This window comes from Heliconius melpomene, chromosome 12, assembly GCF_056956725.1.
Source record: "Heliconius melpomene rosina isolate 202511_hmr_F chromosome 12, ASM5695672v1, whole genome shotgun sequence".
NCBI classification, from domain to species: domain Eukaryota; kingdom Metazoa; phylum Arthropoda; class Insecta; order Lepidoptera; family Nymphalidae; genus Heliconius; species Heliconius melpomene.
The window spans coordinates 16784306-16802608 of NC_140400.1; the positions used below are offsets into that span (position 1 = coordinate 16784306).

At 36.4% G+C, this 18303-nt stretch overlaps 1 protein-coding gene across 4 annotated transcripts in view; it reads right to left on the reverse strand.

Annotated features, from left to right (window-relative positions):
• The window catches only part of LOC146534205 (kelch domain-containing protein 3-like), a 31969-nt gene that overhangs the window by 7077 nt on the left and 6589 nt on the right, over positions 1-18303 (reverse strand). The window contains exons 1-7 of one of the 4 annotated variants that reach the window (XM_085195416.1): positions 16450-16651; positions 10707-10907; positions 3443-3599; positions 2148-2302; positions 1527-1716; positions 814-960; positions 407-559 (exon numbers count right to left, since the gene is read on the reverse strand). In XM_085195416.1, the coding sequence (XP_085051542.1) occupies positions 407-559; positions 814-960; positions 1527-1716; positions 2148-2302; positions 3443-3596 (799 nt within the window). In that variant the 5' untranslated portion in view covers positions 3597-3599; positions 10707-10907; positions 16450-16651. Of the gene's footprint in view, positions 1-406; positions 560-813; positions 961-1526; positions 1717-2147; positions 2303-3442; positions 3600-6281; positions 6632-10706; positions 10908-16449; positions 16652-18303 lie in introns of those variants that run through there. The other 3 variants (XM_085195414.1, XM_085195417.1, XM_085195415.1) reach the window with 3 other exon arrangements.

Sequence of the window (18303 nt, forward strand, 5' to 3'; positions counted from 1 at the left end):
ACAGCGTTTCCTGAGGAAACTTAACAACTAATGAAATCAATTTGGTTTTTCAGTTGATCCATGGTAATTAGTGCGGTTCACCATGAATCAACTTTTTTTGAGACGTCTGCAAAGATTTGCTGTTATTGGTATTGGTGGCTATCATGTAATTATACTATAATTAAAGAAATAATATAAATAAATAAATATTAATTAAACTAAATACTTAAAAAAATGATTGAAAATATGCTTTTTTTGCTCGAATTAACCTTACTACCTCCTTAATGACTGTTACATTAGAAGTAACCAAATAGAACAATGCAATTGAATTTTCCGGTCTGAATTCATGTATTACATGGTAATTTAAATTTGATACCGCATGTCATCTGAAATTGTTAGAATATTCAAATAGACGTGTTATAGTTACCGAAATGGAACCTCCAGAGCTCGTTGGTGGGGTGCCCGCGCGCCTCGCCCCCAAAGATGTAGAGGTGCGCGCCCGCGCGCAGGCCCGCGTGCCCCGAGCGCGCGCACGGCGACAGCTTGGTGGGCGTGCGCACCGCGCTCCACACGCGCGACACTGCGCACAGTAAGTATGTACTGCTTATTACAAGGCGCGTAAGGATATTTTTTGATAAATTAAAATCGTATTAAGTACTGAGTTTTATTATCTTTGCATAATACTGGAAGCAATGTAGGCAATTCGAGAAAAACTCCTTAAAACAGAAATAAAAAGATTGTAAATTTAACAGATTTAATTGGTTTTTTTTACTTTCTCTTGTCTTCATGCTGTAGACACGGGAGCGGGAGCGCACAATACGTGTGCGTACTTACTGGTGTCGTAGTGCCAGAGGTCGGCGCAGTCGCGCAGGTCGCACTGCCCGCCGTGCACGTAGAGGCGGCCGCGGTGAAGCGCGGCAGCGTGGCGGTGGCGCGCCGGCCCCGCGCCTGCCGTGCGCACCTGCTGCCACGTCTCCGACTCTGCGGGTAGACAAGGTGCGTTGCCGGCCTTTCAGGTGGAAATAGATACGCTCTTTGAAGGTACCCAAGTCGTATCGAGGCTACCACAGTTGCGTAGCGCGTGGAAGGTGGTGACGGTATGGTATTTAAGTTTGTGACGTACTGTGCAGTTAGAGAATTCGGCGGCAGGTAACAGGTCAGTTAGAAAGACTCCCCATAGTAAATGTGATAGAGCAAAAAGCAAACACACAGCAAAAAGACCTCCCTACGTAAAATCAAAGTGTCAGAACTTTTCAGATGATGTTTTTATTTTAAGTGTAAATATTCAACTCCTTTATGCTTGTATTAAGTAATTTAAAATGATTGTTTAACTATAAGTAATTGTAGTGAAGCCGAACACAGCACTTGCATAAGTGCAAGACTTTCGCATAATACTAATATATTTTACAATGTAATAGCCACTAACAAACCTTAATAAATAAAGAAAATAAAATAAATAAATGACTTTGTACCATTAAATGAATAGTTTAGTTTTTAGAAAAAGAAATAATTGCCAAAACCAAAATTTAACAAAAACCAACAATCACCATAATGAAACGCCCACAGCTCATTGGTGGAGCCCCTCAGGTCTTTGTACCCCCCGTACACCAGCAGGCAGTCCTTGAGCGCGTGCGCCGAGTGCCCGCGGCGGCCGCGCGGCCCCCCGTCGCCCGCGCCCCGCAACCCGCGTGCCTTAGGCAGGCTCGTCTGTCCGCATAGCTTGCGCCACGTTTGTATCTGTAACAGCACGGACGTGTACGTGACGTGTATAAAATAAACGCGACAGATTGTGGGTTCGTTTATCAGTCAAGAAAATGAAATATTTAATATTAGTGGAAATGTGCATTGTTCATCAAACTCAAAACACGCTGTATCCCGTATTCAGCAAAATAAGCAAAAGTCGCTCTGGTAACAAAGCGATGAATGGCGGTGTTAAGTTATGCCACTTAACACACGAAATAACGAAAAGTCGGAAGGTTTTTTGGGATTCAAGAACAGAGTGTTTTAACACTAACCTTACCCAGATTACCCCTGTTTACCTTGCTATGGGTGGGGTACACATAGCAGGGTGCCTACCCAGGAGAAACCCGGGAAATTAGTGTTAAGACGCTCCGTCCTCCATTAAGACACTTTCTCAAGGCATTGCGTACTAAAATATCGAAACCCACCTGAGTATCATATATCCACAAGGGCGTCTCGTAGCTAAGCGCGCCCGCCTCGCCTCCGAACACATACAGCTTGCCGGCGTGCGGCGTCGCGCTGTGCTCCTGCAGCGCAGGCGGTGCCTCGCCGCGGCACTGCAGGCGCTCCCATCTGCCTGATGCTGGAAGATAACCTGTTACTTAATTATAGCTCGTACATATAACAGGGTCGAAAGAACGTAATATAGTAGCTTACAGTCCATTAAGTTAACTACTAGCGAACTACTCGCGGCTTCTATCTAACAACAATCAGGCTTCAGTAACAACTTCAGGATTGTAGTCAAAGACAGATTATACATTATCATACATTTGTGCTCGTATTTGTTTTATTGCGTTGACTCTTTTGTATTTTGAGAGACTGATCTCGAGATAAATGGTCTTGACAGACGTTCAACAAAGTGATCCTATAAGGGTTCCGTTTTTACCTTTTGAGGTACGGAACCCTTCCGCCTGAACAAGCACTAAATGCTAAGGGAAATTTGCCTAAACCCGATAATGATAACTGAGGTTAGTGTGCACATACAAATGAGAAAATTTAAAAATTATTATTTTGGATAATAAATAAAAAATCGCTGGATTGGATCGATAAATGTCACACTAATATATTGTGTATGTATATTAATAAAAGATATTACATTGGGTAAAATATTAAAATGTATTAAGGTATATCGTTTTTAGCTTGACGCTTCATCTCTAGTGACTCTAGTGGATAGTCCGAGAGAACGGAGTGGTATGTACTCGTATTGTAAATAAACGTTTTGTAAAGGGTGATAAAGAGTAAAACGAGTAATCTGTATTGACGTTTGCTTTAAAATATAGATCAATTCACAAGAATTCGTCCTACAGAGCTCCTATAAAGCTTTTTCTCCTTTCTAACTTATACTAAGAATATTATAGATATCTCTTATTGCTTCTGCAAATAAACGACGGAACAAAGTTGTTGTATAAGCTTTGTGTAGAGCTTTACGTAAGCGTTTGGCTTCTTGAAGCTTATTTAGTACGTAGAAGTGTCGCTGAGCTTTTATATTCTGCCCCCGTGTCGCCCTGCGGCGCTGCGCTGGTGGGGCTGACTGATTAATTCCTTTCTTTCTTTGCAATTATTGTAATTTCTAACGAACTACAACCGTCACGTTTACAGTAAGAAGCTGTAAACGGCTAAGCCAAGACGGCCTCAAACATTTTGAAGAGAAAGTTTAAAAACAAAATAACAAGTTACATGTTTCACTTCACCGACTATAGTTAATAAAAAGAGCACGCCTTACCAAGACAGTACCTCCAGAAGTCCCGCAAGGGCACGCAGCCGCCCGCACCACGCCCGCCCAGCACGTACACGTAGCCGCCCAGCAGCGTGGCGGAGTGCTTGCCGCGAGCGCACGGCGCCGTCACTATCTCTCCGCTGTCCACCGTCACCCACATCGCCTGGAATAGAGGAACGATGACTATATACTTTGGGCCGTGGAGCAGCGGCACATCGTTTCACTGTAGACGCGACGGTTGGTGGTTCAATTCAAGATGAAATTAAGATGAAATATCCAGGTTTCTTGTCCTCGGTCTACAACAAGGCACATAGCGCGACGTTTAGTTTAGCCACACAGCGCGCAATGTCTCGAAAATTAGGTGCCACATACACCGTTGAGCTAAAATAAAGTATCTATATTGATGTATGTAAATAATAAAAACAATAACGTTATATATCAATCCCTTCTCTGACGTAATAATCAAACATCGCTACTTCTAAGGCGTTATTCGAGAAATTAATTATTCCCCTCGGTGGTGTGGACTCGGTGGTGGTATGTGTGTGGTGACGGCCCCCAGTCCCAGGCCCAGTGTGGTTGTATGGCCACTTTGCTCTTCGATCATGTACAATATTGTTTGTTTCTCAAACTATCAATTACATGAGAAGATAACAAAATAGGATTTCAATACTTTTTTAGAAATCATAAACAACGCCACTTCGTAAAAAAACATTTAATTGATATAATAACATGAATAATTGCATCAAATGAAAACTTAACAGAACATAGTGATGCATCACTTTAGTGAATTACACAAACTGCCGGAGTGGGAACTAAACTCACTATACTATACGAGATGGCGACTGCATAGTATGCAGGCAGGTACATATACTCGTATGTTTGCATGTGTCATTTAAATATCTAAGCATGCGTGTATTGTAACTTTTTATAGATTTATGATGAAATTTAACTTTTTAGGTACAGTTGTTGGCACCGATTTGTTAATCTATATACCTACATAAAAGGACTTGTCCTCACTGACTGAGGTAAGACGCACGCACAGCCGTAACCGCTGTGCGTAGAAACGTGACATTTGGACAGATGTTTACTTTCGTAATCTGGACATCCATTAAGACGGGATTTTGAAAAACTTTTACCCTAAAGGAGTGAAATGTGGGTTGAAATTTTGTATAGAAAAATCTTTAAATCGCCATCGATTTTTATAAAAATTGTAATTTAGACTCTTAAAAATATTTCATTGAACACATGTTTCGTGGTTTATTTTAATTCATCTCCTAGGGGTATAAATCAGGGGTTGACAGTTTGTATGAAAAAATCTTTAAATTGCCACCGATTTTTATAAAATTTGAAACTTAGACTCTTAAAAATATTTCATTGAATACATGTTTCGTGGTTCATTTTAATTCATCCCCTAGGGGTGCAATAAAATAATAAAATATAATTATAAAATAAACTTAAATACATATTTTTATCGGAACAAAGTGTTGTTCACAAATTTTTTTCAATTTCAAGCATAAAAAGGCACCCTTTTAAAGCCTTGCCGTTACTTAAAAGGCGTTATGCATTATTCCCCTCGCTTTCTTTGTAGTTTCCGCATGTCGGTGATGAAATGGTCGGGTGTCCCTCAGGGCTTGTTGCCCGGCCCCTCCATGCTCTATAACTACCGCTTATTGACTACTAGCGATCTAATCGCGGCTTCGCCCGCTTAGAGTTGTTGTTAAATATAGCCAAATATTTTTGTCTAACTATGTTATTTTCATGTATAAAGTATATTATTATAAAATTTAATTTCAATCCGTTCTGTAGTATCTGCGTGGAAAAGGAATAAACATCCTCACAAACTTTCACATTTATAATATTAGTATCAAGTAATAAAATTTGTGCCCTCGGTCGTCGTCTGCGTCGTCTGCGGGCCTCGTGTTTTGACCTGCATGTGGTACTAAAGTTATATAATAAATATAAAATCTAGAACAACAGAATCAGAATCTTTTGAATTTTGCCAATAACCGTAAATTTCGCCGGAACTAGACCGGCCGGTGGCTGCGCCGGTTGCCAATTTTCTGTGAATCTAGTTATTTTTAGCATCACAGATAAAATGATGATATATTATAGCTGGAAAGATTAAGAGCAATCGGAAATCGTCATGGAAGTAGTCCAAGTTTAGTTATGTTACATGAACATTGAAATTGAAACACATATTCATATGTATTTCAATATTTATCTAAAGTTACATAGCGAATTTACACGCATTTGCGATTATTTGATTTTGGGCTACGTTACATATTGGCACACGTGGTCTTACAATCAGCGCCATTAACGTGGTAGGTCTAGGTACTAATCTCAGGTACTTAGCTGTCCTCGCAGAAAGTATAAATCCAATGTAATTAATGTGGCAACTTTTAGTCATTTGCAAGCATTATGCGAGGGCGGAGCCGGAGCCATCGGAGCCATATCCTCCTCTACTCACTGCCAAAATGTTGATAATTGTTATCAGTGATATAACCATGGAAGTATCTACAGACAATATCCAGGGATATTAAGTTTATCTTTGAAATTATATTTATTTAATATTTTAAAATTCCTTTTTTTTTGTACAAAATCTCCTTTCGCCCCTTAACTGTAACTAAAAAGTAAGCCAGACTGTATTTGACCTCGTGGTTACAAATGTAAAAGCAATAAAAAATATATAAATGATATAACTGTATAACTACTGTATAAATCTCACTGTCTAACTACTTTACAGCTCAAATCTCAGAATGGCCCGGTAAGCAACCTCTTAATTTAACCCTTTGTTTAGCAAACGTCTGGTCTAAATACACCAAAATATTTCCTCTCTTTTACAAACCTACAAGTGGACTGAGCGATGAGGGTGGTTTTCGTTTTGGTTTTGCTTGAGGGGAGTCCCTCGTGCCCCTCGTGCCCCTCGTGCCCCTCTTGCCCCTCGTGCCCCTCGTGCCTTGTGAGCTGCGGGTTGTGGCACGATAGATAAGCACATGCGCTGTAAGGGTGATCCTAATTAGTAATAGTGATTGTAATAATTCTAGATATTTTGGAATAAATACTGAAGATTTGTTTACACAGTTATCCATTGCAGATTTTTAACGTAACCCAACGTCTCGTCATTTAGTTCTTCACTGATACATTTTTATCATCTGGCTGTATTCCCAATATATCTGTTGAAGGGAACTAGTTTTATGAATCTCCGATCCCCACGCATTGCTTGGTGCACGATACTCAACGACGCGCCTTGTCTTGTTTATATAAATTCTAAAACGTTTTATAATTTTACTTTTAGGGACAGATATTTGGTAGAGTAACGAAGGTACTGGTTTCCATGTTGGGGGAAATCCCCACTATTGACGTGTGGTTTTGCCATTAAGCATCAACGTAAACGATTATCGTAGTTTACGACTATTTAATTTAAACTAATGAAAAAAAATTAGATTAACAACGGTGAGCTCTTAGTTTTATTCGAAAGCAAGTATAGATCTCTATTAACCATTTTCTATCCTCAACAAATACATTTGTGTTGAGTACAGGAACTTAAGAGACTCGCACGAAGCCTATTCCTATATTTTCTTAATTAAAAGTCAGCAAGTGCAAAAAGACAAAAGCTATGGATGACTGTTTTATACAATGGCGTGATGCTGCAACGTCCCAGGCACCTGCGGCGTCCTGCTCCAGGTACCCTTTGTGTAGACTGGCAGACTTTATATGAGCATCTGACTACTCGCTCGGCTCTATAGGAGCGTCGTTTCTGCTATAATAACACTCGCTTTTTTTGTTTAAAGCTCTTTTAGGTTTCAACAGAAATATGTATTTCTCTGACCTGACCTTTAGTGTAATTGGTATTTTTTGAGACTTTTTTTTTGTGTTATGTATTTCGGGATTAAACTTTTCAATCGATCGGGTCGGATCAAATCTACGACGTAAGATTATTTTAAAACTTTATTAAATAAGAATTAGAAGCGATATATTTCATTTCATTCTACAACGACGTTTCATTCCACGCAATGTATTTCTGGCCGTCTATTACATTGGTTGCATTCAACGGGGGTGACTGGGGGGGGGAGGGTAGGGGGTGGGGGAGCGATTACGTCCTCCCAACTGCAGCCGGAGAGTTTAATTGAGGGCCTCTCGACTGCTACTCACAACTTCGCAACCAGATCGCTATGAAATGTAAAATATAAATGTACCATGCTGCGTGTGTATTTTAACGAGGCTGTAGCTCTCGTTGCAGGTCTAAGTTAGAGTTGAGAGGTTATGTCAATTTACGTTTATACCTAATATCACAGTGAAGATGAATCCCATTCTGTCCCAAATATGCTTCCCAGGTCTAGGTGTAAGCAGGTTTGTAACTGAGTTAGATTACGGCTAGACACGTAAGAAACATAAAATTGGTGAACAAAATGACTCATCTCTACAAATGTCCCTTCTTCTAATATTAAGAGTATCCTTTAGTTACTTTTACTTCTGTTGTTGGTTCATTTCAATTACTCAGATATTTTTTCTAATAATATGTCTCCACTTATTATTCTTTTTGTTTATTTAGGCTTATATTTTCTTACTAATTCTATTCACTCTAGACTGCACTCTAGTAGAGCTTACAAGAATAAACCACAAAGCGTTCTGTTGAAGCACAAAAGTAAAAACAAACGCAGTGAGGCAAAAAGTGGTGAAATGAATTCAGATGTCATCTGGTGGGAGACTAAGGCTGGCCTTGTTTTCTATTATTAATAAGTAACATTTTCGTGTAAAGTGGAGCAGAGGCACAAGAGTAAAATTGGCAATGAGTCAGGGTGTAGTTTCGATTCCCACTTTAGGAAATTAAATATTTAATATTTTCGTATCCTTGCTCTACTATGGAGGCATAACGCACCGTCAAGTTCCACCACTCAACACGCAATGCTTCCAGAATTCGACAGATAGTGTTTTAATGGAGACGGAGTATCCCACTATAGCACTAGGCTCCCAGGTTTCCTCTGCCTACCGAGCTTTTTGTGGGTTACAGCGTTAAGCTAAAAACATTCTGTAAACTGTGATGGTTGTGAGTTTGTTGAACACTCGGGGGAATGAGATATTTTTATGTATATGTTCTACTAGACAAAATACTTGGTGTCATCAAAGCTGTTATCAATGTAGTATTGAGTTCTGATACTCAACACACTCTGTCAAAAATAGACCAAAAGTCTATTGTTTATTAAAGAAGTATCTTGACACTAGGTTCTTTTCATATACTTATGCCTTATGATATACAAGTTTGACAGCCGCCCGGCTGTCAAACTTGGCCATTATCACAGAAAATTGAACACAAGCTGGGAGTATGCCAAAGAGGAATGGAAAGGAGCATGATGGGCCTGAGATTGAAAGACAAATGCAAAGCAACAAAAATCAGGAGCATTACCAAAGTGTTGGATGTCAAAGTAAAAACAAGAACTCTTAAGTGGAAGTGGACTGGTCACATGATGAGATCACATGCAGGAAAGTGGACCAAAAAAGTCTCAGAATGGTACCCAAGAAATGGAAAAAGACGGAGAGGGAGACAGATTAAAATATGGGAAGACGACCTGCCAAAGGGGTGGAGACGGACAGCACTAGACCGGCACAAGTGGAGGGAACTTGAGGAGGCCTATGTCGTAGGACAGCCTGACCTGGTAGCTGACACTAGCATAAATAATAATAATGAATAATAAATTTAAATTAAAAAAAAAAAATAACATTTGGAAAAAAAAGGACAATTTCAGTTAATATTCTATTGTATGTTAGTAAATATTTTCATATATTGTGTAAAATGTTAGTTATAAGTAAAATAAATTATGTAAACAGGTCAGAGAAAATAAAGGCTCTTTTTATTTTTATTTATTTATTTTATTTATATGATATACAGGAGTTAAGCTAAAAACATACGACTGATAACTTAAAAAAAAGATTTTGATGATCCTTCTAACGGAACTTTAGATAATCTGTCATTGTGAGGAATGTTCGAAGCACGTGGTAAACTTAAGTAGATACCTACCTACTAGGTACTAAAATTAAAACGTCCGTGCCCAAGCACACCACTTTACCTCATAAACCAGCACGAGTCGGGCTCGCTGATATAAGGTTCCGTACAATAATTGGAAGTCTCGAGTTAGGATTTACACAAACGTATAGTTTTTAAATGTTTCCTAAACTAGTAGGTACTCCCTGTAGATGCTAGTTGCCAAATATTTATTGGTTATTCGGTAGTACCCTATTAATTTTTATTCCCTTCGTCATATCTCTTTTTAAATGTACCTATATAGAAATATAAACATTTACCTGAGTGAAGATCGAATCCACGACCCAAATCACGTTTGGTTTCATAATAATAATAATAATAATAATAACTCTTTATTGTACACCCAAGAAAAGACACAAAAAATACAATAACATTATATAAATGTACAAAAGGCGGCCTTATTGCTTAATAGCAATTTCTGCCAGGCAACCTTAAGGCAGAGGACATAGCAAATTAAGATAGGGGTAGGGTGCAAAAAAAAAAAATATAATTAAGGGTATAAAATAAATAAGAATATATTTACCATAAATAACACATACAAAGCATACGTAAATAAATATAGCCGTATCAATATATATACATACAAATACATACACATATACATATAAACTACATACATACATAGATAAAGATAAGAACTAAATGGTAAGAATAAAATGTGTAATGGCAGAGAGAAAAAAAAAAGAAAAAGAACCTAAGTCTTAAAGTGACATAAAGTGTAACTTTAAACGACGCTTGAAGGTTAGAAATGTTTTGGCATTTCATAATTTAGTACACTCCGGTTTATTTGCGTACCTTGCTAAACATAGGTATGTGAGAGGAAAGCTAAAATTCAGAACATTAACAAGGCAAGGGGACAGGGATGACGGCGGACGAGGGTGGCAAATTGGATTTGGACATCGATTGTACTTATCACCCTGTCTGATGAGAACAAAAACACTCTACCTGCATCCACAATTCATGGGGGAAGTCATGGGTAAATTGTGGTCATATGCTTTTGATAACGCTCATTTGAAGTTTTATGCTAGCAGGTATTATAAAGCTAATCTTGTTATAATAAAATATTTGTATTATTTAAATGTTGTATTTTTCATATTTTACCACATATGGCAGTGTAGATAGAGGGAACCTTGTATTAAGTCACACCGTTCTCCGCTTCCCACTCGAAAAACAGGGCACTTTATTGAATGAAATGCCAGAATGCGGCAAACTGTTGTGTCATTAAATTACCTGTTTTATTTAATTCTGCGCGCTGGATATGTTTTTCTTATAGCTTTGCTATACATTCATATGTGTTACTGTGTTGATCCTTTCAAAAGGGAACTGGGACGCGAGATGAGCGAAGTGCTAGCTAAAGACGACGTGTTTCAGCTTCCGCCGCCTTCCGCTCTCAATTGTATGTGGGGCAGGGACAATTTCCGGTAGCAGGGACTGCCAATAAGGAAAATGAAAAGCTTATATTAATCAACTAGATGTGTCTAATAGTTAAGTTAACATACAATATTTTCAACATTTTAAAAGTAATATTCTACTTAGGAAAGAAAAATGCCTTATTTTTTGAAAGCGTATAAATTTTGAATGTATCAGGATGTGAACCTGAACAAAAGATGAAAGCTATTTCGAAAAAAGTGAGTTTACAAGTGGATGAAATGGAGTAAGTAAAGATACTTAAAAATAAAAAATGGCAAAAATGAAGGCAAATGTATTTTTGTTATTATTGATCACGATCAACACAGTTCCTGTTAGACAACCTCATAGTTGGTAAAAGCTTAAATATTTTGAAACATGGGGAATGTTCGAGAAGACTACGCTTAAAACTCAACGGGAAATGAACTCAAAACTAATAGACGTAGAGTATTAACCACTAAATTGCAAGTTTGCATGTTCTTGAATATTTATAAATATTAGTATTTTCTAAAATAAGACTGTACGGTTAGGCTATAGGGTGTATATTTAAGTGAGGGTGATGAAAGAAAGAAGAGGGTGAACGACCCTCCCTAGTTCAGTGTTACGCAACACTCCGGCCGACAGCTCCGAGGCAGCTTAACTCCTTAGCTTGTCATTACTTATTGAACGATGAATATCGATACTAATTGAGAGTATTTGCGAAGTATTTTGCGATTTATTTATGGTGTTTTTTCTATATTTATATAAAGTGGAGCCAGAGGATTTTGACACTAGTTTCTTTCTCCTGGATATAGCGTGAAATCGAGGAATTGAGATATAAATTAATGTTAAAAGAAATATATTTGTTAATTTATATTTCTTCCGGGTATAATGTCTGTTTTGAAAAATATACACCAAGTATATAAAATGTACATTGTCGCAATGTGTACTTGTGTATTTTAACTTCGTGGATTTGCTTCAAGTATATGTAAATTGAACTTATATCTACAAGTCAAACAAATGGACGCTGTAGCTGTACTCTATAAGGAGCGCGACAAACTTGTGGAAGTGAACTGCTTACAGTTACAACACCTTGCTGTGAAATCAAGGATTTTTATAAAATTAATATAATTGTTGAGCTGTTAATGTTTCTATTGCTAATATTATTAAATTTAAAATGTGTCATGCCACTGATAACGTTGTTACTTTTTACTCGGAAGAGTAATACGTAGGTGCGTACGTATGTAATTATAATTATTTGCTTTATACTATATAGCAGGAAGGGCAACGAGAACATTATAATGTTTGTAAACATTTAAAAACTAAGAAAAATAGGTCCAAAAATCCTTATATAGTCTATAATAAGGAGTTTTTAACAAATATTTAAAATGCAAACAGTATTCAGTCGTGCTGTCTATCGAAGGCTCCAGAACCCAGCGTTACGACATGAAGGACAGGTCGACTTAAACATTCAGTCCGTTTTTTATTATTTTTCAGTTTAATCTAATTTATTCAATAGAAGCATGTACTTATATTAATTGCATAAGCAATAGGTAGCATTTAATCAACGAAACGATTTAAGAAACACATAGCAGAGTAAGCTAGAGCTTGCTATGGCACTCCGTTCTCCAATTTCCCAACGACTTTCGAAATATATCGTGTTAAATAGCGGACATTAACGCCGCCTTTTGTCTACCAGTGGGGGGAAATTAAAATAATTAAAATATAATTATTCCTCACAGTGGGAAACGTATGCACAACGATGTCTCACTGCGCTACAACGACCTCGACAGCTAGCTCTGCAGTGCACCAGCAGTACACCCTGAGGTGCGCACCCACTAGCCAGGTAGCCAGGTTGTCTCCCTGTCGTCAATTTATCCCCGTCTCTACGTCGCGTCGGGGTGAATAATGATTTAAGCGTTGTTAAGAATTTGTTGAAGGCTAGCTCTTCTGAAGCCGTCGTGCCGCAGTGACACAGCATTGTGGGTTTGTTTACCACTCGGGGGGCTAAATAGTTTTGATTCCTCGCTCTGGTAACAAGACGAAGCGCGGCGTTAAGATTCGCCACTCAACAATCCGCAATGTGTCGCATCACATACACATTTCTTAGTTCTTTGAATTTAACCTCTCTATATATTTTTTAAACTGAAACCTTTAAAAAAAAGGAGAAGATAAGAGTGGCGTGGATTACAACAACTACATTACAACATTTACTATTTATTTAAGAAAAAAACTACATAAAATATTTGTTTTCGCTTTGTTATCATACGTAGTTTATATCTCAATTCATATTAGAAAAAAAAGCATTTACGCAATACACAGCTTTGAAATGCATTATGAAAGGCCCGTGGGGTGGTAATGCAATATGTCTGCACCCCACCCCCCCTTACCTCCCTTTTCCATTCACCCCAGCATCGAATACAGGAGATGAAATCCACCTGATGTTAGGGAGGTACGTGGAAATTAATAGAACAACTCCCCCTTCTGTAGTGTTGTGTCGTGTATTGATGTATTTACTGAGCTAACATCAGTAGCTTTTGAGGGTCACTAACTCTATTCCAGTTGTCGTTGTGGATTGAACGATTGTCTTTTAATTATTTATAGCAAGTAGTAATATTACTCCTGGGTTGTAGGTTTGAAATATACAAAGCGCAGACGACAGTACAAGTCCGTAGGTTTCTTATGGATTGTAGGGGGCAGAGAAATTACTTTTTGTAGTCCATGCGAACGACGTTGCGAGACACAACACGATTTACATCGCGACAAGGCTAGGGCATGCTTAGTTAGACCTTCCTGCGCCTACCAGCACGGTGTACACGGTGTACACGGTGTACACGGTGTACACGGTGTACACGGTGTACACGGTCCTCCTTTCTACTTGCTATTGCAAGTTATCCATGCGTGACTTTGAATAAAGCGCTCCCTACTGGATACTATTATTTATAAAGCTTAAAATTATGAGGGTTTGAAGATTTTTTTTTTACAAATATAGGAAGTAGAACCGTTATTTTAAGAAATTAATAAAATTTCTATTCTGTTTAAGTCATAATTCTGAATGCATATTATAATGTAATTTTTTTTTCCTTTTGTTACTTTAAAGTAAAAAAGTAAAATCACAACACAACTATATTGACATCAATATTGAGTTGAGTAGAGCCACTCACCACTCAGTGGAGTGCTGTAACTCTACGCCAGTTTGTCTTCTTGCCGCAGCGAGTAAATTAAAAAAAATAATTAACACGAGTAAGAAGTCGTCTTCCATGTCAAAAGCAAGCATTTATATAAAAACTAGTGGACCCGAACGCGGCTACGCCCGCTTGAACTATAAGAATATTTATTAAATATATTTATGAATTTATTTACAGTTTTCAATAGAGAGGTGTTAAGCAAGCTCATTTTGGGTGACGTTTTCTAACATCAATTTTGCAAATGGTTGCTTAGCAACGACGGTTGTTATTAACATGGCGGAATAAATTGCATGTCAAATTAATAAATATTTTAATATATTAGTATATATCGAAAATATTACAAATATGAGAAAAAAAAAATCCTATGTTCATCCCGGGACCCTCAAGTATCTGTATATGAGTATTTTATCACAATTAAATTAGCGATTTGGTCCTGATTAAGTAAAACTATCTTTTACAGACAGACAGACAGACAGAGTTACTTTTGAATTTATAATATAGGTATGGATATACTTTGTCTATATTGTATCGTTTATTTCTATGTCTCTTTGACTTGATTCATGTGTGACGTCAGATGTTATTCCTGCGTCCAATTTTCCCAGTAAATAGGAAGCCCATGTTCTGATAATGAGCCTTCGTTTGTGAGGGTTTCATTGTATAACGATTTTCTTTTATTTCATTATATTTGCTTTGTAAAAATAAGTTGATTATAATACGTACTTTTAATTATTTTTATATGGAGATAATTTTCAATTATAATTGAGCTGACTGAGCTTGTTTTTAAAATCTAAAATGCTTATGCCTACTCAAGTTATTCTCATTTTTTTCGTGTTTTTCGTAATATATATATATATCAAAATCACAACAATCGGAAAATGAAGTATTGTATTAGTTCTTAACTAAGTGTTTCTTTAAGCTTTCCTTAAAGAAACAATTAGTTAGATACAAAGTATCAGAAAATAAAAATCACCAAAAACAAACAATATTAAAAGATAATTAGCTCAGAAGCAGTTTGTATTGAGTGAGCGCCCAACACTGTAAAGCTGTAACAGCAATGCAAACAAACAAAGCTTATCATAAGTCCGTCATATATTAAGATGCCTCACGTCGGGCGCCACGCGAGCCACATCACTCCTATCAGAATGGTCCCTTGGGTTCGATTGATATATCTAGTGATTATCTTCCAGATTTATACTGCACTAGCTTTTATGTGCGGCTTCGTCCATGGTTAAGTGGTAGTAACTGCGAGCACGAACAGGTTACATCCTATATCTATAACCTTCCTCTACAAATGAGGTATCGAACACAGAAAGAGTTTTTTAGTACTCGTTGAAGTTAGCGCGTACAAAAGAACTTTAGCAGACAGAAGAAAGGAAATAGCATTTACAATAAATGATATACACATACATATAAACAAATTGACCATTTTCCTTTTGTCTTCCACCCACACAGTATGGATATAATAGTAGAAGTAGGTACATAGCTTGACCTATATCGATACCAGCTTTCTTGTCCTTGTCCTGGGGTATATCTCTAGATTACATTTATTTTAAGACCAGTACTTATTTTGATTACTTTTGCTAAAAATAATGAATTTACGTTAAATCAATTATCGATTGACCGAAAGACAAAGCGCAGACAAAATTATAGGATTTACATTATATAATCTACGAAAACGTAGTTGCAGAATACGACAAATGGAAATACCAGTAAGTGTGACATTTTAAAGTTTGGCTTCGCTTACGCTTCATTTAATTTAAGGAGGGATGTACTTAGAAGTGACCTTTGATCTCTTGATTACTTTCATCTAGTTGTATAGAATTGTAAAGAGTATAAAGACGGCGCTGTATTGTAGTGTAATTAACAGCACTTTAAACCATCGAACCCACAGCCGGTAAGGATACAGCCAGGTGCTGTGATGCTGCCCCACAACGATCTATAATTACGGATTACATTCTCCTTTTTTTTCGCTCATGTAACAGGATAGGCCGGAGGAGCTATTTATATTTTCATATATTTTTTAGTGTTATTTGTTTTAAATTACAAAAATATATTTCATGTGAATTTAACATAAGTAATTATTTTGTTTTACATGTATGAACCTTTTTAGATATAAATAAAATATATTTTTTGTTCATAAATAAAAGATCTATTACCTATTTAAGTTAGTGTCAATTCTCATTAAATGTATTTATATTAATATAAATAATTATAAATGCAGTCCAAGTTCAATAAACCCAACACAAGCAATCGATACTACATGAAAAATTTAAGAACATACAACTATTTGCTATTTCCTATAAATGAAACATCCTTTTCTTTGATAAATAACACAACAATAAGTAAATACAAGCTTCGCGGGTCTCCATCAGTCAACTATACATAAACAAAGTACTTACCGGCTCAGCATCCCAATCTCATGTCGGACGCACAGACACACACAATTATTCAAAATTAAATTAGGCTTAAATATATATGTTTTTATATATTTACTATTTACATTTTATTTATATTTCCTTTAAATAGACCCTCATATGAGGTTTGTGGGGACGAAACGTGCGCAGTTCATAAAAGTCGGCGACGCACTGATTGTGACTAGGAAGGATTTCGTTTAGAAATGCCTTATTCTTCTAAAATTCGTAGATTTGTATTCATGTTTACTGTTGTAGGGGTAAGTTTAAGTAATATTATATATGTAAATGTACTATAGAATGGCCGCTTACTAAGTTTTTGCTTGTATGTAATGATGAAATTGGTAAGCGTTACAAAGTTAAGTAAAAAAAATAATTTAAATCCAATTTCATTATGAGAATATTACTTTTTAATACACACAATTTGTATTGGTCCAACTATTAAAGAAAGTGTATGTAACGTAACAAAAGTACACTTATGATTTTATAAAAAACTATCAGATATTTCTTATTCCTATAAATTTATAGGATATGTAGAAAATAATATAGGTAATCTAGATAATTAATTATAATATAAGAGTTTGTGTTAACTCCGACCGCAATACTAAAAATAGGCCGTATAAATTTGCGGTCATTATACAAAATTCTAGGGTGGCCAGGGTCATTGAACTGTGAGGGAAACTTACTAATGTAAATACCTTTTTGATGTAGTAGAAGGGTGAAAATAAATTGCACAAATTTAGCATTCATAAGAATTAAGATGACATATGTATACAAACAATACTTACCTTTTCTTCAGTACCTACAGAAAAACATTTTTAAAAAATATAATATAAAGGTTTTGTATGCTGGTATGACTTAAATTTTTACAAACAGTAAAACAAAAATAAAAAAATATTGCTTTGAAATAAAATAAATATAAATTGTTATTTTATATTAATTAGAATTTAGTAAAAAGTTCAACATTTCTGAACGCAACAAGATCGATAGAGCAGACGCGAGGAAAACGCGGGAAACTGCCGCCGCCATTTCTTAAAGCGTTACCCTTGCTACGAAACCGTTATTTTATTATTTTCTTTGCGAATTTATATTTTCCCAATAAATGTTTATTTGTAAGTTAGGAATCAATTAATTTAAGCTCTAAATAACAAAAATATTTATATTTTTCATTGCACTTCGAGTACCTTAACGAATACATAAATTATTTTGATTATTAAAATTGTCGCTCTTGTTGTCAATATATTTTTAAACGTTGCTTATATATAATTTTTTTTTTTTTTTTTTTTTTTTTTTTTTTTTTTTTTTTTTTTTTAAATTGATATATCATGCAATCAGTCTTTCTGATTATGAGCAGATGTGTTTGGAGTTGATTTGTAGTGTGAAAATGATCCCCAGCAGGAACATCTTCCATATTTACATAGACTTAGTACTCAGTCAGTGTTGCTAAGCTTCAATGTTCTAGGTCGTTTAAGACGATTTAGTAGGGCAGGTAAGGTTAGCTGGACAGCAAGCTGATTGGGATGGCGGTCCAGTCTTAGTTTGTATTTGCCTGCAAATGTCTGAATTTCCTCTCTCACTGTAGGCATCTCTAGGAATTCATGAATTTCATTGTTTCGAATGAACCATGGTGCGTTACTAATTTGCTTCAGAATGTAGTTCTGGGCAGTTTGAATTTTTTTTATGTTGGAATTGCACGTGGCTCCCCAAACCTGAATGCCATGTGTCCAGACTAGTTTTATGATGGTTTTGTAAATGAGTAGCTTGTTATCCAACCTTAGTTTTGCGTTTCTGCCAAGTAGCCAGTATAAACCTTTGTACTTTAGATTAATTTCTTTGCGTTTC